This window comes from Pantherophis guttatus, chromosome 15 (genome assembly GCF_059756535.1).
Source record: "Pantherophis guttatus breed Tessera chromosome 15, ASM5975653v1, whole genome shotgun sequence".
NCBI lineage: Eukaryota > Metazoa > Chordata > Lepidosauria > Squamata > Colubridae > Pantherophis > Pantherophis guttatus.
The window spans coordinates 13,897,773-13,920,559 of NC_142077.1; the positions used below are offsets into that span (position 1 = coordinate 13,897,773).

Here is a 22,787-nt window from a genome sequence, read left to right on the forward strand (position 1 = left end):
GCCCTGCTCCCAGCTGCTCGGCTCCTTCGGGTGCTCAGTTCTGGCTCCCAGATCCAGCTCTGGCCAGACTCTCTGCTCTCCCCACAGCAAAGCCCTCACCCTCATCACTGCTGCCCCTCGGCCTCAGCTGGCACTCCGAAGGTTGGATCTGAGCCTGGGGACTCACCTTTACCAACCTCACCTCACCACTTCCACGGCCATCACCTCCACCCTCCTTCTTGGCTCGGAGCCCTGGGATTCCTCCGTGCTCTCAGGCCCTGATGCTGGGTGGCTGGGAGACTTTCAGGTGGGCTGAGAGTCCTGCAGTGACTGGTAAGGTGGGGGTAAGGGAGGGGCTCCGCCTGGTAAGGGTGGGGCTCCCATGACTCCCCTGGCACACTGGGTAGCAAGTCAAGGGAAGGGAGGGGAAGAGTCTCTTTTCTTTCTCAAATGGGTAAAAGGCCCCCATTCCTCCATTCCAGCTATGGGGAGAGAGTGTCAGCCAAGTTCTGCCATGTGCTGGTCACTCAGGAGTGCCAACATCACTTCTGAAGAAGCCCACTTGGCTGGTGACCTCTCTGTGGAGACCTTCTCTGACTTTCTTCAAACGCCTGTTCTGCAGCTCTGATTCTTGGATGGCCATTCTGACCTGGTTCACTCCTTCTCTGTTGTCCTCCGGAGTTTTCTGCTGGTCTTCCATTGTGGCCTGGTAAACAGAGGTCTGCTGCTGATGCCGATTGTTGAGGTGCTTCTTCTCATTTCCCCTCACATTCTGAAGAGGGTGACTTTCTGCCTCAGTTGGCTGGAGAGGCTTTTCTCCATAAAGTAACCTTGGTGCATCTCAGCCAGTTCATGCTGCAGACTCTAGAGGTGCTTCTTAAGTTCTTAAGAAGGTTCCAGACCTCTTTGAGGAGTTTCTCAGAGGTTCAGAGGCAGCCTTCTCAAGTCTGAGGAAGACCACTTGACTAGTAATCTCAGACATTTCTTTCTGGAGTTCTTCAGTGTGTTTCACCAAAGACTTGTTCTCCTGATCTAACTGGTGGATCATCATGTTGGCATGGTCCAACCTTCCTTTGTTCTTCAGCAGAGTTTTCTGCAGGTCTTCTGTTGTGGTCTGAAGTTGATCCAATGTCTGCTTGAGACAACTGTGCTGCTCTTCCATCCGTTGTTTGTCTTTCTTGAATTCCTGGATCTGAAAGTCAAAGGAATCTCTCAGCTGGTTAATCTGGAGATGGAGGCCATCACTGCTCGCTGAGAGATTCCCCAAGGATCTTCCCTCAAGGACCTTTTCTTCCCTGGTGCTGACCTGTTTGAAAAATGGAGAGACACAGTCACTTCCTCTCTCAGTTCAGGGGACATTTTGCTAACCGGCCTTAAGTCCGCAGATGCCTTCAAGGGGCCCAGTTTGAGAAACACTGAGACAATCCATCACAACTGGTCTCCCTTCAAACTGTCCCGATTTCCCATTTGATTCTGGCTCCAATTCGAGGCATCTCATCTATCGAAACTCTCCAAAGGAGTCAGAATCAGCGATCGATCAATTCGGCCATCTCTGGCACTGCTAGGGGGCTTCTGATCACAGGGAAAGGGGGAGGTGACCATTCAGATTAGGAAAGAGCCCCCCCTCCAAGTACTTACCAGCCCCATCCAAGGCACGAAGGCCTGGAGGGTCACCTTGGGCCAGTCCCTCCCTCTCAGCCATAGCCTACCTCACAAGGTTGTTGTGAGGGCAAAGGCGTCTTCAGTATGTTCATGCCTTGAGCTATTGAGAGAAACAATAAAGGTGGATAAAAATCTAAGCAATAAAAAATAAAAATATATAAATAAGTCAATCACCAGGCCGAGTCTGTTTGGGAAATAACTACATCTGGCCAACGGAATCCCTTTTTAGGTTAATTTCCCCAGGTCAGTTTCCAGCTTTGGGGTCACAATGCCTCTCCAACTGGGACATCCCGAAGCCAATTTTTTCCCTAGTTCCTATCGCTGCCCCCCAGCCGCCCGGCCCCAGCCCCTTTCCCGAGACAAGGACCTTCGACATGGTGGATGAGGAGTTTGGAGACAGGTATGGAGGCTGCAGACATGGCAGGTATCAGCACGTCTGTCGTGTTTGGTTGAACCCCATTTCACTCATCTCCCCCCCCTTAATTCTGCCTTAAGGGGGAGGGTCTCTCCCTCCTGAGGAGCCCAGGCGAGGGAGGCCCTGCGATGCCCCCAGTGCTGCCATCCAATCCAGCCACTTTCCAGGGATGCTGAGCAGAGCCTCCATGATGTGGTCCAGACTCCCCAAGGATGCTGGAGGTTGCCATGGTGAGCTCCAGCCAATGAGATTAAAAGGAGCCTCTGATGTCACAAGCCAAGGCTCTGATTGGCCTGGATCTGAGATTTGAATAATAACTCCCAACCGGCTGCCTTCACCTGGGGGCGGGGCTTATCCACAGATGGGCCGACTCTTAAAGGGCTCTTACAAGGAAGCCCTGAATCGCGTCAATCAGAGCTCGTCCATCTGAACGGACAGCTGTCAGTTGTCTGGAGAGCTGGGAAGCCACAGGTTGTTCCCCTTGTTTGGGGGTGCAGTCCAAATTAAAAGGTGGTCCCTTGTATCTGGAGTCCGGCATTAGAGAGCCAGGGAATCCAGGCTTTCCTCTCCAGGCCCGGCTGAAGAGGAGTTGGAAGAGAAATGGGAGGAAGGATCAGGGATCATTCAGCTGAAGAAGAGATGGTGAGAAGGTGGCTGAAGAAACGCAGGGATTCAATTTCACACCGTCCCTAATCAAGGACCCCGTAGTCGTCTTCTGCTTACAACCAGGAGAGTCCCAGGTTCTGATGGCCCTGAAAAAAGGGATTTATGACGGGTCCTCGCACATATGACTGAAAGCAGCCTCCCCATGGTCACACGCTCCTGACAACGGGCACGGAAATACGACAAGCAACATCAAAGGTCGAAACTGAACTTGCTTAATGACCACCTGATTCACAAAAAAGATGTGCTTAATAACCATGGCAGGAACATTGCAAAACTGAGAGCAACTCACTTAACGACCACCCAGTTTAGCAATATTGGTCATAAGTCAAGGACTATCTTAAGGATGCAGAGTGGACTGATCTGGAAAAGCTGAAGCAGGCTTGGATTTAAATAGGGGTGGGAGACCACCAGGAGATGCCAGGGTTCGGTTGAGAAGGGAGCCGGAAGCTTTTTCTCCCTTTTCCCTCCCCCATTTTTCCTACCATTTTCTCCTGCATTTCTGCATTTTATATTATAAACTAAGGAAAAAATAGAAAAGCAGAGAGAGAGAGAAAAAGGCAGAGGCCGACCTCTCCTGCTCTCAAGAAAACCGCCTGGATGCAGCCGTCCAATTCATGGGGCTGATCCCACCACACCAAGGGCAGGGGGGCTTTCATTCCTCTGGGACCTACAGACTGACTAGCCGATGTCGGAAATACTCAGTTAATGACAATGACTATTGCCAGGACCCACCTCCAGAACCCGAGGGGTTGGGGGGGCTCTCTGTGTCCAGGAGTTTCTCTCCTTTGCTCTCGGATGGGGCTGCTCTACCCCAGAAAGACACAGGGGGGGAGGGGGGGGACTTGGGGTTCTGCTGGAAGATGAGGCGACAGTGGTGACCAGCAGGGCCTTTGCCCAAAATCCGCCCTGCCTTAACATTGACAATGATTAAGACAGCAGGCTAGGAAGCAAGAGATCCTGAGTTCAAGTCCTTCCTTAGCCCTGAAAGCCTGTTTGCTGACCTTGGGCCAGACACTCTCTTTCAGACAAGCCCACCTCACAGGGCGATTGTTGTGGGGAAAAGAGGAAGAGGAAGAAAAGTTTGACATGTTCACCTACTTTAGTTATTTGAAAAAATAATAAAACACTGGGGAAAAATATAGCTTCAATTGCCTGAATAAATTTCCTACCGAAGCCCATCTCTTCCATTTGTAACGTCATAAATTGCCAGTTCACGTTATCAAATGCTTTTTGAGCATCTAAGAATATCAGAGCCATCTGCTTTTCAGGGTGCACTTCATAATATTCTAGAGTGTTCAGTATTATTCTTATATTATCTCTAATTTGTCTTTTGGGTAGGAATAACTGGATTTCTTTTGAAGCTCGGCTTGAGGCTCATGATTTAATTAGGGCATCGGTTGGAACCCTAACAGCCTGCCTGATCTCCATTGTCCACTTCCCTCCCTGCTTGATCAGCTGAGTTCCTCCATTCAGACAACAGGAAAAAGGGAGTTTGCACAGAACCTCTGGGTCAGCCTCCATTCTTCCACACAGAGGGTCCCACTCACCCCACAAAGCCAAATTCTCCCTCAGTTCCTGGACGCCTCCAGACATCGCTCGGCTGAGCTCACAGCAGGGCCAGGGCGGCTGAGAAATTGGGATGGAAGGGACCACAAACACCCCACAAACCTCCCCAGCCATGATTGACTCTTAGACACAGACTGTGGCCTCCCACAAACTCCTAAACGGTGCCTTTATGTGGCAGTGGGAAGGGTTATGGGATCAATCTCACAACACTCACCCTATGCAGCTGCCCCATCTGTTGTCCCTGGTGGCAGAGGGAAGATCCCCACCCTATTGGCCTTCCGAAAAGCGGTGAAGACCTGGGGCCGTTGATCTCGCTGTTGCGATTTGGCGACATCCGGCCATGAATGGTGTGAATGGGTTTTAATTGTTTTTAATGGTTTAACTTTTAATGTTTTATATATGGTTTTTAAATGCATTGTAAGCCGCCTTGAGTTGTCGGAGAAAGGCGACATACAAGTTGAATGAATGAATGAATGAATGAATGAATGAATGAATGAATGAATGAATAAATAAATAAATAAATAAATAAATAAATAAATAAATAAATAAATAAAATCCCACTCCTGACACCAGTTTCTGTGAAAAGAAACACAGGAGCCAAAAAACCAATAATCCAGGCTCACTGCAGTTGTTATTTATTCAGTGTCCATTGGAGGAATTTCTCCCCAGAAAATAGTGAGAGGAAATCCTACAGACAGAAGGATGCACTCATATTTATACATTCCAGGAAAGGAGGAGAAAAGTACAATCACACATATGCATATTTCATTTAATAGATGATGTGAGCATGAATATTCAAAATTAGCAAGACTCAAGTTACCTCCCCAGCCTTGTATTGTTGCTACCCTCAAGAAAGAGTTATTGTGTAAACAAAAAGAAACGTCTCAGTTGCGTTGCCACAGCAGTTTGGGTGAAATGTACTGAGAAATGAGGGCATCAATGTTGCTCCATACATTCCTTCTATATTTCTGTCTTGCTAACATGCTCCCATTTCTCCAAGAAATTTGTCTCCTCACAATCTTCCACACACCCTTTATTTCTTTCAAGAAAAACAGTTGGCCCACTCATGCATGGAGAAGAGTTTAGATCATTTTCTATGTTTGGACTGTGGAAAATGTTAAAAGTTGAAATTCCTCAGTCTCACATTTACACATTTCTTCTGGCTGTAAGCTGTGAAGAATTCAATAATTTCCAAATTTGAAACATACAGTAAACATATGATTTTCTTTAACTCCTGCATACTATCTAAATGGAAAGAATATCTCCTTCAAATAAAAGAAAATCTAATAATTCTTCCAATATCACAATGGTGTTATATCTCATGTTTTTACAGTTATTCTGGCTGTGAGCTGCTCCTTTGTGTTGAGGTCTGGCCTCAGAAGGATAATGTAGCACTTGGGGATGAAGATGCAGCCCAGCAGACCAGCACTGGAGGCCAGGATGGAGAAGACCTGCACAGCCACCATGTATTTCCCTTTGGTGCTCAGGTAGGTGGGCACAAAAGTCACCCAGACACTGCAGAAGACCAGCATGCTGAAGGTGATCAGCTTGGCTTCGTTGAAGGCCCCAGGCAGGTTCCTGGCCAGGAAAGCCACCGTGAAGCAGATGGCAGCCAGGAAGCCCATGTAGCTGAGGGTGACGTAGAACATGACAACGGCCCCTTCGTTGCATTGCAGGATGATCTCTCCAGGCTGGGAGTGGAGGTCAGAGTCAGGGAAGGGGGGAGAAACTCCCAGCCAGATGGAGCAGATGACAATTTGGACAGCAGAAGAAGACAGGATGATGGAGTTGGCCAAGCTCTTCCCCAACCATCTCTTCACTCGGTTTCCTGGTTTTGTGGCCAGGAAGGCCAGCACCACCGTGATGGTTTTGGCCAAGAGAGAAGAAACGGCAACTGAGAAGATGATGCTGAAAACCGTCTGTCGGAGAAGGCAAGTGGCTTTCCTTGGTTGACCAATGAAGAGAGAAGGAGACAAGAAGCAAAGTAGGAGGGAGACCAGGAGGATGTAGGAGAGGTCCTGGTTGTTGGCTTTGACTATGGGAGTTTCTCTGTATTTCATGAAGATGATTAAAACAAGGCCTGTGATTAAGAACAAGAATAGGGCAAAAGAGACCAGGATGATGCCCAGAAGTTCTTCATAGGACAGGAAGGTTATGACTCTGGGGATACATTGGACTCTGGCCTCATTTGGATATTTATCATCTGGACACTTAATGCATTTTTCTGTATCTAAGAAAGCCAAAAAGCAATATTTCTTTAATATACTAGTTTTTTTACATGTCAAGAAATACCTTTTTTGGATGACAGCTGTTACCATGGACATTTTCCAAGAATTATTTCTTAGCTATTAAAAAGAGCATAAGAAGGATATTTTTTTTAATTAAAAAATGTAGCTAGGTATATGAAGTTGAGGGAAGTCCTAGGATGTTAATTATTTCCAGTGTAATGTGTAGAATCTTCATAGGAGCCTACATTATTAGAGGTTAATAATGAATCATAATCTTTTTAGGCAAACATCCTGAGTCCTGCCACATGGAAGTTAATATCCTGGATTTGGAGGATACCTACAGTATCTTGTAACATCTGGAAGCAACCTGGAATTAAGGAGAAACTTCCTATCAGTGAGAGCAATTAACCAGTGGAACAGCTGGCCTCCAGAAGTTGTGGGTGCTTCAACATTGGAGGTTTTTAAGAAGAGACTGGACAGTCACTTATCTGAAGTGGTATAGGGTCTCCTGCTTGATCAGGGGGCTGGACTAGAAGACCTCCGAAGTTCCTTCTACTCTATTCTGATTGATTGATTGATTGATCTACATGACTGGCAGACTATTTGTGTAATGAGTTCCCCCCATAACTATCCACAGCACCAGATTATGGCCCAGTGACACCTTCTCAGTGATCCTCAAGGGGAGGATCCAATATACAGTGGATTGAAAGATCTTTCAGAAGGTGGACCTAAAACAATTCATCAAGTTTCAAAGAACTCAGGTGTTCCTAAAAAGATAAAAATAGCAACACATATCCAACAGTGGTGGGTTTCCCGTGGTTTGGACCGGTTCGCAAGGACCGGTAGTAAAACCGGCAGGAGGCTCCGCCCACCGACCCAGACGTCATCATAGGCGATCTGCACATGTGCAGAAGTGCACACACTCCCATTTTGAACCGGTGGTAAAGGTAAGCAGAATCTACCCCTGAAATCCAAACTAAAAGGCGTAAGAGATATTTGCTCTGCCATTAGTAAAGCTTGCCCAGTCGGCCACCCCCTCCTCCAATCTCTTCCCAGCCCCTCCTTCCAAGTCTTTTTGATTTACTTCCGTTTAGATAAGAAATTGTGCAGGTTAAAAATAAAAAAATACAGGTTAAATGTGTCTTTTAATTTGGATCCAGTTCCACAAAGCCTCCCATTTTCCTCAGTGTGACCCACCTTCCTGAGTGGAGAAGGTCCCCTCCGGACAAGGAACGCAGTCATAGCAGCAAACTGGCTCTCCTTCTCGAGCCCTCTTGATAAATCCAGGATGACAACTTTCCACACATTTGGACTCAGGCAGGGACTGAACAGAAAAACAAAGAATCCCAAAGAAAATATGTTAGGACTCTCCGTCCATGGAAAATGGAGGTAGAAATGGATGGAGACAAGTAGCCCCTGGTCTTCACTGAGGTAAATATGAAATCTCTGACTACTTCTATACAGATGCAGGAGGTAAAACAACTGGCAGGTTCTTCATTTAGTTCCTTTTGCTTTCGGAATTTAACATTACAATAAAGTACTTTTCTACTTAATAAAAGTCAGGAGGAATCAAATTGAAAAAAGATTTATGTATAATGATATATTCTTATTAAAACTGAGAAGAAAGTTTAAACTGTGATGAAGAAAGAAACCTCTCATCTGTAAGATCTTGAAAGGTTTCCATAAAACATGGCAAAGCCACTCCACTTACTGTATTTTTCGAAGTATAAGACGCAGCTTAGTTTTTGGGGAGGAAAATAGGGGGGGAAATCTGCCTACCAGGTATTCTTCTGGCTAGCGTCCTTAGTCTGGTCAGTTCAGCACATTAGTTTGCTGGTTTTTTATTCCCTTCTTTGGGATGAAAAACAGCTTCTAAGACACAGCTGAGAGGAAGCAGCAATGAGAGAAGCAGGCAAAGGGAGAGGGGAGATCGCTTCACTCGGCTGGCGCCTCGTTAGGGCTGAAAAAAAAGCTTCGAAAAAGCTAAATTCAGAGTATAAGACGCACCCAAATTTTCAGCGTCTTTTAGGAGGGGAAAAGGTGCGTCCTATACTCTGAAAAATACGGTAGGTCCCATCTGTTGAAGAGCTTCCATGAGATGACACCACCTGGCATGGGAGGCCAACCACCCTGGAGACTCCAGGCTTTGCCCGCTTGAAATGGGACCTCAGGCTTTGGAAAACAGAGAAAAGACAGCAAAATTTCTCCCACCTTATTGAGCAACTTTAGTTGTGAAAGACCATCTTGTTTGATAGTAAATCTCTGTCTTTTAAAATATGCCAGAGCCTCTCTCCTGGGATATTCCTTGCGGAGAACCAAGAAGGCCTGAATGCCCAGATCTGCTGTTATCTCTCCATTTTGGTCCAAGTACAGTTTCCTCTCAGAAATATTCCAAAATTCATTCTTCTCCAGAAAGGGATGAAACTTGAATGGGAACATCCAGGAATTTGAAAAACAGAAAACTTTGTTTCTTATCTCACATTGAATCTTTCTTCCGCAATTGTCTAATCTCCAAATATGGTTAAATAGGTTACAAATACTGCCATTAGCTTCAAAAGTGAATGAAAAAGATTGAGAAAAATTTGTCAATGATATACTGACAAAATATAGAGAAAATATAATTGACACAATTGATCAATTATAGGGAATAATCAATTCTAGAGCAGATGACAAATAAAATGAACAGAGAAAGAAAAAAGATCATTAAGAAACTCTTTGAAAACAAGAGGTTAATTCCCGGAAAGCATGGGTTGATCAAGAAGAAAGTTGTCAGGCTAATCTTCTCCCTGGTCATCCTGATGGAAAACACCTCCAGATGTGCTAATTCTACTTGATTGTAATGCGACATTAACAACATTTTGCAGATCTGAAAGAACAAATCTCCCACCAACTCTTTTCTCAGCCTGAAAATTTAGCCAGGATCCTTTCTGAGTTTCTTTCTCTCCCATTCTGCAGCTGCAGGATTCTCCCCTCTTCTCTGATCCTTCCCTAGGCAGCCTCTCTTCCCCTCATCCCAAAAGTCATTCTCACACATCATCACACCTCCTAAATAGATTATGGGAACTCTGGTGACATCACTGGATTTCAGGAAAGGACTCTGTAAGGTCCGGCCTCTCCTCCTCATTCAGGAAAGTACAGACTCTTGAAACTTGGCCTTTCAAAAGGAAGCTTTTATTGGGAAGGAGTGGTGGAAGGACGGAATCAAAGCAGGCTCTGAGAGCCCTCAGGCAATACAGTTAGAATAAAGGAAAGTGGAAACCCTCCAACAGTCCAGTGGGGATTCAGCCAATCCGCAGGTGTGAAGATGTTATTGTACCTGCGGCTCTGAGAAAGTGATAAGGGAACTTTCCCAGGGTCCTCTTCCGACACATGGCCCTCCCTCCCCTGACACTCCCCCAAAGGTGAGAAAATGCCAGGCCGCTTAGGCGCCAGGCTAAAGGTTATAAATCAAACAACTGCAGGATACAAGATACATGGGGGGAGGAAAGGGGTAGAAGGTAAAGTATAAATGTAATCTGGGGTCCCCTCCTTCCCCCAAAGAAAGGCAGATTCACGGATCTGACAGACTCAAAAACAATTGTGTGATGTGATTAGAAACCTGAGGGGCGGATGGTATGATAACTAAGTGGATAAAAACTGTCTTCAAAATGATACTCAAATAATTTTTAACCCTTTTAAATCTTTCCTATGAAATCTGAAGGTGATGGATAACAATTTGCCATTGCTCATCAATTTTTCTATGTTGTCATTAATACGGTAATTAATACGATCTTAGAATAAGCTAATTTGATGTGATTTAAAGAATATAAAGTCTTTCAACTTACAAGCCTCATTTGAAACTTCATTTAAAAAGTTTGATGAAATAACAATGGTTTTAAATCAACTTAAAGATGATAATCAGAAGCAAGCAACAATTGTTGAATCGGATGGATTGAATGGATGGATGGACTGGAACTTAATTTGCTTCTGGCATCCCTGAAGGAGGAGTCTGGTTTGAAGGCAGGCTGCTTGGAGACGGCTGGAGAGGCCATGGACCCTGAAGACTCAAAGTGGACAGAACGGATGACTGAAGAAATGGATTCTTTCAGAAGATTGAGGGAGATTGGGGAATAAACTTGTCATATTTAATTGGAAAACAAATCTTAAGAGTTGTCGTGTTTCAATTTACAGGAAGTCCTGTGACTTTGGGGAATGGAAAGCAGTTGTTGGGAAAGATCCTAATTAAAATTTTAAGGAAATGCATTATTATTAAGAATCAAACAAAGATGTTTAAACCTGGACAGATTCTGGATGGATCAGAGATAATGATTGTGGTGGTCTATGGTAGATAAGAAGCTCCTGTAAATTTTCAGTGAGTTAAATACAACAGCAGATAATAGACCATTTTGAAGTTTTGAAATTTAACTTTATTGTTGGATTGCGTGTTAACTACGTTTTTTATATACAGCAGATAGATGACAAGTCAGGTAGTTGCAAATAGATGTGTAGTTTATAATTGTGGGCCTATTTTGCAATGGGGAGAAACTATTATTGCTGTATTGTATTCAACTGGGGGGACAATATGCAAGTTTTTGTCTGTTTTTAATGCACAATTTTTAAAAAATGTTTTGTGTAGTTTTTTTGTCTTTGTGATTGTTTTATTTTCCAAAACTTGTATTTTACCTTTTTGAATAAAATAAAATTTAATAAGAGGAATATCAAGTTTCCAGTAACAATATTTATGATTAGGACACAGAGAAGGGTACATGAGTAAAAAGCAATAGAAAAAAACCTGATTTTCAGCAACTAGGACTTGACTAACAATAGAGTTTCATATAAGAACATGAATGATGGACTGGAAGAAAGATGTGAGATACCAAACTTGATATGCATGTTTGTGGAAATTATCTCAAAATCATAGTTAACTGGAAACAGAGTCTGAGTCAGCAGGGAGATGTTCATGGAAAGAAGGCAAATGTAGCCATAAGAATATCAGTTGGGCTGTAGAACAACTAAGTTTACGTAGGTAAAACCTGGCTAGAAAGAATATGCACATAAAAGCCTACGAAAAAGAAAAAGACATATATATATACATACATACATATACACACACATATATATTAAAGATTTGAGCTGTTTTAGAGCTGAGCCAGTGAAGCAGAGAAGTTCAGTCTCCTCTTCATGGATTGTCTGAGTGCAAAGACTGAGCAGCCATCAGTCAGAGAAGCTTTAAGTGGGATTCCTGCACAGAGGAGGGGTTGGGCTAGATGGTCTCAGGGTCTCCTCCAAATTTATAAAGGTTGTCATGCCACAACATGTATCTATTGTGCTGTAGTTGCTCTAGCCCCACCTAGTGGCCGGGGGCAGATAAGCCTAACTGTATGGTCTGAAGCCAGACTCCCTTTTCTCTCAGCCTTTGGAGGAGACGGAAGCAGCCGGTTTGACCGAGACACATGGTCATCCGGAGGCCTCCGTCCCTCACACGGAGCATCCCTGGAGAGGTTCCAGCTGCTTCTTTGTTGGCTGTTAGTTAATGCTGCCTATCTCCTATTTATATTTGATTCTCACTCTTTGCATTTCCTCAGTTTCTCTGTGCCCTTTTCTCCCAATGAAACACCCAGATCCACCCCAGGCTCCCTTTCACTGGAGGAGAAGAGGGGGGTTTAGCTGCCTGTTGAGCTGCACACAGACCCACCTGCAGTGGGGACGGAACAAAGGGGAAATTCCACCATGCTCATCACAAACCCACAAATACAGGAATTCATTTAAGAAAGAATAGAGCATTTTCAAATGAGCAGAGTTTAATATTAAAATGCCATGGTATCTACTCTTTGGAACCATTAATCCCTGAGTAATCGAATTGGACAGATCTGTTGAGTTGGTTCCCCTCCTTCTCCTCTGGATTCCTCCTCCAAAGGATCTAACATTAATGGATCCATATCGGGACCCCCATACCTGCCACGGCTGCAGCCTTTGAGTCCCCAACCTCTTTTCTCCCTCCTTCCTTCTCTTCCTCCTCAATCTGGAGGAATAAGCGGCATTCAAGGCCTGGGCCAGAGTCTTCATCATACTGTAACATTGATAGTCATTTGGGATCAGGATCCTGTTCCTTTTCTCCTGGGTCTCCAGTGAGGCTTTCTGGGTGCATCTTCTGCGGCCTTTGACAGAAAAGACGTTCTTTGAAAGAGAACAGAGAAAATAAAAATCTTGAAACTTTTCTTCCAGAAAGAAATAGGGTTCAAAGGCAGAATCCCTTGGCCTTTCTTTTAACAGATAATCAAAGATCCAAATACTATGGATGTATTTGAGAAGTCTACGCTTGTTCATTTTATACCCTGCAAAAGTTGTGAGGATCCAGACTTTCCCTTCAATGGGTCCTGGGAGATGCATAAATGTTAAATGGAAAGGAAGGAGTCTCTCCCAAATGGAATCATATTCCATGAAGTGAACAAAGACGTTGACTTGTCTCCACTTAGAGAGGGAATCCCTGAGGGTTGTTGTGTATCCAGTTGTTGAGAACAGTTGTGATATAACCACACAAATTCCACTCCTGACAAGCATAGGAGGGAACATCCTCATGAAATTCTCTCCATTTTCTGTGTCTGAAGCAAAGAGGCCAATCAGGGTCCATCTGAAATGGAGGAGCAGGTGGACAATTGCTGGGTACAGGAATCCTTCTTTGGGATTCATCCCGTGGAAAAAAGGGAATTGACTTTTATCACTCAGAGCCTCTGAAGCAGTTTCAAGATTGATCTGGAAAAGAAATGAAGAATGCTGTGTTACATTTGGGGTCAGATCAAGTCCAAAATATTAGATTTTAATAAATCCAACCTGTTTCTCATGAATGTATTAGGATAGTTTGTTAATCAGACATTGTTTAAAATATGAAAGACAGAATATTAGCAAGATTGTATCATAATAATGGAAAATAATAAGCAAATTAAAAAACAATAAACATGTAAATCATATTACTATATCACCCCTACAATTTATCACAATTAGATTAACATGTGAAAATACCAGCTGGAGTATTCTATTCCAATAAAGGGCCTATTATAATTTTTGAGGATTGCTGCATCTTTTTTTGCTTCTATATCCCAGATTCTTTCTGGAGGAAATTTTTTAACTTCTTTCTCCAGTTATACAAGAAACAGGCAGACCTCAAAGCCTAATAAGATTTGTCAGTTGCATAATCCAAGTTTGGTCTTTAATTGAAGTTTTGTCTGTTCCAACAGCCACAATTTTCAGAGTCTGTCAGTTTCCATAGATTAAATTTTATGCCAATAATACCCATATTTTCTGAATTTAGATAAAGCAGAAGTTGTGTAAATTCCCAAATCAGCTCTGAGGGCAGCAGCTGGAGTCCTTTTACCCACCCCAAGATCCTCCTCAGAGGCTGAGATTGGGTTGGTTCTGCTGGTGGTTTCTCTCTGGAGCCCCAAACATCAGATTGATGGAAGAACATGGGGGAAAACGGGGCCTCCGATACTTTAATAATTGGGGCTGAGGAAGCTGGAGAGCTATGAGGTTTTCATTTAAGCACCACTTTCACTCCTGCCCTTTCTCTAACGGAGCTCCTTGGATTATGAGGGAGCCAAGATTCAGGCTCAGAGCAAACTACTTACTACTTACTACAAACTACTTACTCAGGTAAGGAAAGGTGTTACTTGCTCTAATGGCTGACCATCTATGGCTATGATGTCATTTCACAAAGACCATAACTTTTGAACTTGTTTTATAAATTATCAGATAATTATTAAGACAAAACAATCCAAGTCTATACAATCCAATGTGTAAGTATGAGAATATCACATTATCTGTGTAAATCAGTGTATTCCAATAGGAATTTAGCAGGCTAAACGTGTGTACCTATAACAGAACTTATAACAAACTAAAAGAGTTGGAAGGGACCTTGGAGGTCTTCTAGTCCAACCCCCTGTTCAAGCAGTAAACCAGGCATAATAGCAGTAACTGTGAGAGGGATCCTGGAGTCTTAGTGGACAACCAGTTAAATATGAGCCAGCAGCAAAAAAAAGCCAATGCAATCCTAAATCGCATTAACAGAGGGATACAATCAAGATCAAGAGAGGTACTAATACCACCCTCTAAAGCCTTAGTAAGACCACACCTAGAATCCTGCATCCAGTTTTGGTCACCACACTATAAAAAAGATGCTGAGACTCTAGAAAAAGTGCAGAGAAGAGCAACCAAGAGGATTAGGGGACTGGAGGCTAAAATGTAGAATGAACGGTTGCAGGAACTGGGCATGGCTGGTCTAGTGAAGAGAAGGACCAGGGGAGACATGATAGCAGTCTTCCAATATTTGAGGGGCTGCCACAGAGAGGAGGGGGTCAAGCTATTTTCCAAAGCACCCAAAGGCCAGACAAGGAATAATGGATGGAAACTGAACAAGGAGAGATTCAACTTGGAAATAAAGAGATAAAGTTGCCTTCAGAAGTTGTGGGAGCTTCATCACTGGAAGCTTTCAAGAAGAGGCTGGACCGTCATCTGTCAGAAATAGTGTAGGGTCTGCTTGGACTAGATGACCTACAAGATCCCTTCCAACTCTGTTAATCTGTATCTATCTATACTATTCCAGACAAGTGGCTGCCCAGTCTCTTCTTAAAAGCCTCCAGTGATGGACCACCCACAATTTCTGGAGGGTAGACGTTGCATTCCTCACCATTAGGAAATTTCTCCTTAGTTCTAGGTTGTTTCTCTCCTTTTATTCTTTTTTTTTTAATTGAAAAAGTTTTTCAAATACAAATTTTTCCCCCTTTCCCCCCCTCCCTAACCCCCCTCACCCTCCCCTTCCCCTTTGACTTCTTCGTAATAAAACCCAAATTCATAACAGATTATATCATACTTTACCATCCACTTACTCCATCTCCATATACTGACCCTTTCTTTCTAATAAAATTATCATATCCCCCTTATACTATACTATAATATACATTTCAAAGTGATTCTATTATAACATTATCTAATAATTCCTAATTTAACATAATATTATTATATCTCCCAATTTGACAATTTCTGCACATGATCTACCCTTTTACTACCCCCCATACAATATAACATTTCAAAACATACTTGCAGTCTAAAACTATACAATAAATCCTACTTTAATATTTATTCAGTTCAACTACCCATTTCCTTCCCCCCCATCATTATGTCTCTTAACTCAAATCTTTTACATATATTCACATCTAAACATAATATCCCTTTTCTTTAAACTAGACAATCAATAATCTATCCTATCTCCACCCACTTTCCTACAAAACTACCATAATTGTTCTTAATATCTTTATTCTTCTGCCCACTCCACTAAGAAAATATTCCCTTATGTAAATAAAATCCTAAAAGAAAAAAACTTTAGGCTTGTAATCCATATAATATCTTCTGCAATGTCTTTCAACTGGATGATAAACTCCATCGCCCATGTTAGGGTAACATCGCCTCCTAATTCCAACAGTATTTTCAGTATCTTCAGTTACCATCTGCCCCCATCAGTAACAAATATCTTCATATTGCAAAAAAAAAAAAAAAAAAAAACCCACAACAACCACCCGAGTGACTTTATATTTATATTCCATATAATGTCTATAGAGGTGTCTTTTATCCAGATTATTAATTCCAACCACCATAATAGGGTAACAACCAGATCTTCTGCGTGCCCCAATCCAATAGATCTCTTGCCATGTAGCTCAGCATACACGTAATATATTTATCCAAGAAATCCAAAAAACAAACAAGATATTTCCAACCATTCAATTTAAGGCCTTTTTCACATCCCAAAAAAATTCAGCACTGCAGAGATCTGTCACTCTCATCAGGATAAAATAAACCAGTACTTTGCCCATTATCTTTTCATATATTCAGTCCTCTCATAAATAACTGGCATTACACTGTTGTTTAGTTTAAAAGTTTTTGTTTTTGTGAGACCTAATTCTTCTTTTCTTGACTTTTTGTGGGTTGGATCTCCATCCTAAATTCCTTTCTGTAGATTGTGTATCGACTATTTGATTTTCATGCTGATCCAAAATCAACTTGATCCTGTTGATTTTGCATTTGTGGCTGAAATCTTTCTGGTTCTGTAAATTGTATATCGGCTGATTGACTTCCATACTGGTTTGTGGCTTGATAAATCATTGCATTAGGATCCGAAACCGCCTCTCTTATATTAAAAAATCCATCTGAGACCTCTGAAATTGTAGCCAGCACTATATATTCCGCTGCTTTATTTCTGTTATGGAAGGACTTTCACTTTCAGCTTTCTTCTACTTCCCAAGCCTCAGCGGTCGCCATTTTAAAGTTTTTTTTTTTCTCCTCTTTCACTCTAAAATGCTTATAAATTCGTTAAGGATACTTGCAGTTTAGGGTCCCAAGTCCAAGTCTCATCTTTTTTGATAAATCCATCTGTTAGATTAATTAATCCGGTTCCAGCGCCTGGCTCTGCAAAAAGGCAGAGTGCACCCGATGCCCCGAGCGACGGCGAGGGGAAATAGGGAGCCTCAATCTGCTCGTCCCCAAGAGTTAAAAAAAAACTCTGGGGACTTCACAGAGGGCTCTACCTGCCCTCGCCCGCTCAGACTCACATTTCCATCAGGAAATGGAGTTTTTTGAGCCGCCTTTCAGGTGTAAAGGCGGCTCTTTTACAGGCAACGGGGCGGCGGTCACGGAGGACCGTCTGGCGGCGCCGGAAGCCAGACAGGAAGTCTCTCTCCTTTTATTCTTGTCCTGCTTTCAAGTACTTTGGAAAATAGGTGGACCTCCTCTTCTTTGTGGCAGCCCCTCAAATATTGGTACATTGCTATGATGTCACCCCTCGTCCTTTTCACTAGACTAAACATACTGAATTCCTGCAACTGTTCCTCATATGTTTTAGTCTCCAGGCCCTTAATCATCTTTTCTGCACTCTTTCCAGAGTCTCTACGTCTTTTTTATAATATGGAGACTAAACCTGGATGCACGATTCCAAGTGTGGTCTTGCCAAGGCATTATAAAGTCGGCAACCCATAAAGGCTGGGCTCTTTCCGGTGGCTACACAGGGAGTGAGGTGTTGGTTGAACAAATACTTATCAAGTTTTTCCTGATAGTCCCCTGGACCCATTCGAGTCAAGGCCTCTTTTGTTATTTGCAGCATTCGCTCTGCCTGCCCGTTACTCATGGGGTAAAATGGCACGACCAGGGTGTGACATATTCCTCACTTTACCAGGAATACCTCAAATGCCGTTGCCGTAAATTGCGGCCCATTGTCTGATACCAACATGCACGGCAACCCATGTGTCGCAAACATTTTGTTTAATACTCTCACAACAGCATCCGTTGTAGTTGACTTCATTATGGCCACCTCCAGCCATTTGGAATAAGCATCCACAACAATTAGGAAGGACAACCCCTTTATTGGCCCAGCAAAATCAAGATGTATTCTAGACCAGGGGCCTTTTGGTGTTTCCCACTCCCATGGTGGTGCTGCAGGAGGTGCCGGTCTCGATTCCTGGCATGGTTGACACAACACCACCCGCTCTGCAATATCTCTGTCTATATTTGGCCACTACAGATAACTACGGGCCAACACCTTCATCCTTACAACTCCGGGGTGGCCTTCGTGTAGAGTCTCTAATAATGATTTCCTTAGCCTTGAAGGTATCACTACCCGATTCCCTCACAATAGGCAACCCTTCTGCACTGAAAGTTTGTATTGCCTTGCCTGGAATGGCTTAAACTCTACACTCCCTGTTTCTTTAGGCCATCCCCTCCATACCCAGTTTAACACTTGCATGATTGTTCAGTCTTTTCTCAACTGGGTTGCCACTTCTGCTGCCGTAACAAGAATGGATGGCATGGTCTCAATCAGCAGTACTGATGCTGCTGGAGCTGGATCCTCCACTAGATTAGGTAGCGGACATCGGTTTAGACCATCAGCATGGCCCAGTTCTATGCCGGGTCGATGTATAAGTCGATAACTATATGCTGCTAAGAACTCTGCCCAACGCGTCATTCTTGGGGACAGGACCTGCGGTGTTTGCCGGTCCCCCACGATTAGTCCCAAAAGTGGCTTATGATCTGTCACTAAATCAAATCTCCTTCCATAAACATATTTGTGAAATCTCTTAATTCCCACCACCACAGCCAACTCCTCTTTATCAAGTTGGCTGTAGTTTCTCTTGGCAGATGATAATGTCCTAGAAAAGAATGCTATTGGAGCCTCAAGATTGTCTGAAGGCAATGACTCAAAACTCCCCCTACTCCAAATGGGGATGCATTACACGTTAGGACTAATGGCAGACATTCGTTAAACTGAACTAAGATGCTATCCGAGGTAATTATTTTTTTTACCCCCACAAATGCAGCTGCTTCTCTGCACCCCCATACACATGGCACCTTTTTCCCCAATAGTCGATGTAATGGTTCAGCAACAGATGCCTTTTGTCGCAAAAACACACTATAGAAATTGAGGAGCCCTAAAAAGGCCTGCGCAGACATAACAGCTAGAGTAATTTTTATTCCACATTTTAGATCAGTGATAGTCAACCTGGTCCCTACCGCCCACTAGTAGGCATTCCAGCTTTCATGGTGGGTGGTAGGGGTTTTGTCCAATACTGAACCACTTTCCTTTTTAAAAAAATTTAATTGACTTTTTTAAAAAAATTTCATAGCATTATTTAAAAACATTTTCATTAGGTTTTCATAAAATTCCCCGTGAAAATTTAAATTTCTGAAAATCACCATTACTGTGGAACCGGTGGGCGGTTAGAAAATTTTACTACTAACCGAGATACAAAAGTATAAAAAGTATACATAGGTATAGGTATAAAAAGGCTGACTACCCCTGTTTTAGATAGATAAAATGCTACTATTGCCAACTTCAATCTGATTGGATAGAGCAGGGATTATTTATCTGTGAAAATGAAGATGCCAATAGAGGCCCCAACAACCAGAGATATTTTTTGATCAGTTAAATAGTTGGTAGAATGTCTTCTCCAGGGAATGTATTGCTTGCATTTCAGGCCTTTTATGATTAATCTCAACATGAACATAATGGGGTAAAATATTGACATTTTTGATAATATGGAGAAAAGCAGCTCTTGAATTCTAGGGTGAAGACATGATTGCATCTATTACTCACCCACCACCACCCACCCCTCACTTTACCAGAAGGAGAAACACATACACAAACCTGCGGAACTTTGTAGATGCCTCCTAATGTTGACATTTGGATGGAGATGGTCCTGCCAGCTGCATCAAGAAGAGCCATGAGGTTCTCCTTCCTTCCACAACTGTAGTTGGGGACATTGGCTTCTCCAGTGGAAAGAATGTCCAGCAAGGCATCTGAAGTATGGAAAGTGCTCAAATAGTTGTCATGGATGTTGCAGCCCAGTGTGAGGTTGTGGAAGAGTTGGGAATTCTTGTTCACCATTTGAATGTTGAAAACGAATAGTAAGAAATAAAAAAATTCGTAAGAAGTCCTATTGAAAAAAAAGTTATTATAATCAACAGCCACAACAAATACTTTTGTTATATATAATATATATAATCCTCCACAAGCCTACTGAGCCTTAAACCAACATCGATCCAAAAGCAATGATCAGTTACACAAATATGGAAATGGGCTGAGGTACGGCAACTACAACTGATTCCACTGCTACTTTAAATAAAACTCATTATTCAAGTGATAAATTAAGGATTGAACAGAGAGACGAAAATAATCTGCAGCCCTTTCAGCTTTTTTTCAGACCCCATTTTGAGTCTCTTTCACAAAATCAGACAAAACAGAGAAGCCATGGAAATCAAAATCATTCAGGAAATTAGACATATTCCCCAATATAGGAATAAATGAAAAATAAAAAACTGAAAAGAAGGAGAGTGTTAGAATGGAGGGAGTGCAACTCCATCACCCTGAATGACTTACGGATCATGGAAAACAAACTGAAGAGAAGGAGCCACGTTGAAAGGCAACTTTCTATGCAGTCTTACATCTCCATTGGTGACTATACCAATGAGATGGTCTCCTGGGCTGTAAAAGCTCTGTGGTTGTTTTCCATCCTGGTTCTCTGAACTCAGTGGGCATTTCATTCTCAGCTTCCCAGAGACTGGATGGAACAAAAGCAGCATCAGAAGCAGAAGCAGGAAGTCCATAATTCATGGCGTGAATCAATGAATCCCTTTCCTGTTTCTAAAGAAGAATTAGAAGAATCAAACGAGTCTCACAAGGTGGAACATTCAGTTGCTTTTTCTCAACACAGAGAAATACTCAGCTTCACCTGGAAAGGAGGGAGACGTACATTCAAAAATACAGACTCTGCCTGTCCCAAACCTCCATATTTCTCTGCCCAAAGTCTCCCCTAGAGCATTCAGCCAAACAGCAGAGCTGAAACTTTTATCATAATTCTCCCTCTCAGGAGGGATCCCTGGATAATTCAACTAGTTCTTGGACTTGGAGATTGTTGGGAAATTCTCTGGAGGGAAATGAAAGGGAAATAATCCTCATGTGATTCAAAATAACAGGAGGAGAGATGGAATTAAATCCATCATCTAGAATTGAGAGTTTTGGAAGCTCCATGCAGGGAATACATGGCACCTGTGGCTGAAATAACAAAAAAATCTGATATTTGTTTGCATAGTGATGAAAGACAAAACTGGGGGAAGGGGGCCAGTTAATGCCAGAGCCTGCCACAGATCTGAAATAGCTGCCAGCTGAGTTGGAACCAAAATTTATTTTATTTTGAAAGCTAATGCTCAAGGGCATCGCAGAAAAGGGCTGATGCAATAGTGCAGCCAGTCTCTGAGAACAAAATCAACTTTAGTGAAAAACTAGTTTTTCAAACTTTGCAGAGTTAAAAAAAAATCACAGGGAGAGGGAGACAGAGAGAGAGGGGGGAAGGGGGGGGAGAGAGGGAGAGAGAGAAGTTAGAGAAAGCCAAGTGAAAAGAGATGGAGAAATTAAGGCTGCCTCTCTCCCCGTGTGGGGAGGGGAGGGAGGGACTGTTGTGGAATGAAAGGACCAAGCAACATTCCTAGGTCAGCCAGAGACAGTTTTATTGCGCAAGGTTCAGAGCCAGTTTTGTACCTGGAGCTTTGAACAATGAGAGAACTCTGATACAACGGTTTTTATACATTTCTAAGACAAAGGATTCAGTGAGATCATACATTTTCTATATATGGTTAACATGAGATCATACATCCGATTTTCCCTATATGGTTACATACATTGGATAATGTGTTCATCTAATTACTTAAACAATTAATTTTAGTTTATAAAATTATCTTAGCCACACAACTTTTCTTAAGTGCTTGTAGTTGCTAATGGGAGAGTTACTGCTGTTCTTGGGTAAATTTATTGGATTAGGTAACTCTGTAACATATAGGTCTTTGTGTCATTCACAGTGAGGTCACTCAGATGTTTTCCATATGGTGGTTCTTTTCGTGACATCTAGGTCTCAGAAGATATATTACCACTTAATGGGGTTTAACTGTTTGTTAATGTAATTTCCAACAAGCACTTTCCTCTCTTATAATAATGTGAATAGAGAGGTTCTCTCAGAGTTCATGTATCTAAGCACGTCTTCCCCTTATAATAATGTGAATAGAGAGGGTCCCCCAGAGCCCATATATCTGACTCTGTATGATTCCTTTTTTTATTCACATTATTTCTTTTATCTACATTATTCCCCACTTTGAAAGTTTTTCCATGCAGAAACTTTCACCATTCCTTACATGTTCAACTCTTTAGTAAATATTATTCCATTCCTTTAGATAAACAAAGCTAACATATAATATCTAACAAAATATGACTAATCTAGGCAAGAGATAGGTATTTCTTGATCTTCACTCTATTAATCCTTGGAGGTATTCCCTCCATTCTTTTCCAGACTCCATTTCTACATATGTATCTGTTTCAGAGTTTCTATCTTCAAGAAAGCGCTCTGTCAAAACTAATTCCTTCTCAGTCTGTATCTCTTTCATTGCTCTGATAGATAGCTGTTTCAGCACAGGGATTGCACAAGGAATAAAAGCTAGGCCTGCCACAGCCATATCAACAAGAATAACATTTGTTTAATCCAGCCGGATCCAGACAACCAAGAAAACCACCTGTCAGTTGTTTGTAACCTCTGACTTATCCTGGATGCCCTATCCTGCAATTCCTTGGCAATTTCTCTGACCACATCTGATTTATTCATATATTCATATTGGTTGAGAATAATCGAGATGGAGGAAGGGAGGTTACCAAAATTAGCGCTAATGGATCAGATTATCTCAAGTAATAAAAATAACTGGTTATCAAGAGT

General features: G+C 42.5%; 2 protein-coding genes across 2 annotated transcripts; both read right to left on the reverse strand.

Moving 5' to 3' along the window:
• LOC148111945 (uncharacterized) lies at nt 1-2,257 on the reverse strand. Its single transcript, XM_087879176.1, has 2 exons — nt 1,689-2,257; nt 1-1,285 (listed from the first exon to the last, which is right to left on the reverse strand). Exons 1-2 carry the CDS (start codon nt 1,731-1,733, stop codon nt 857-859), a joined length of 474 nt encoding a protein of 157 aa, XP_087735302.1. The 5' UTR covers nt 1,734-2,257; the 3' UTR covers nt 1-856.
• A 2,635-nt stretch (nt 2,258-4,892) lies between these two features.
• Nucleotides 4,893-21,287, reverse strand: LOC148111946 (vomeronasal type-2 receptor 26-like). The gene is made up of 6 exons (XM_087879177.1): nt 20,411-21,287; nt 19,679-19,967; nt 12,451-13,248; nt 8,728-8,940; nt 7,714-7,840; nt 4,893-6,518 (listed from the first exon to the last, which is right to left on the reverse strand). Exons 1-6 carry the CDS (start codon nt 20,635-20,637, stop codon nt 5,608-5,610), a joined length of 2,565 nt encoding a protein of 854 aa, XP_087735303.1. The 5' UTR covers nt 20,638-21,287; the 3' UTR covers nt 4,893-5,607.
• Between the last annotated feature and the right edge of the window lie 1,500 nt (nt 21,288-22,787).

Excerpts from the sequence above, each read along its gene's own strand:
- LOC148111945 (XM_087879176.1), bottom strand. The coding sequence starts at position 1,733 with ATGAACATACTGAAGACGCCTTTGCCCTCACAACAACCTTGTGAG. Across the intron at positions 1,286-1,688 it reads CCTCACAACAACCTTGTGAG|GTCAGCACCAGGGAAGAAAA; the intron begins GTAGGCTATGGC and ends TTTTTCAAACAG.
- LOC148111946 (XM_087879177.1), bottom strand. The coding sequence starts at position 20,637 with ATGGACTTCCTGCTTCTGCTTCTGATGCTGCTTTTGTTCCATCCAGTC. Across the intron at positions 19,968-20,410 it reads CAGTTTGTTTTCCATGATCC|GACTTCTTACGAATTTTTTT; the intron begins GTAAGTCATTCA and ends TTTTTTCAATAG. Across the intron at positions 6,519-7,713 it reads GACCTTCTCCACTCAGGAAG|ATACAGAAAAATGCATTAAG; the intron begins GTGGGTCACACT and ends TGGCTTTCTTAG.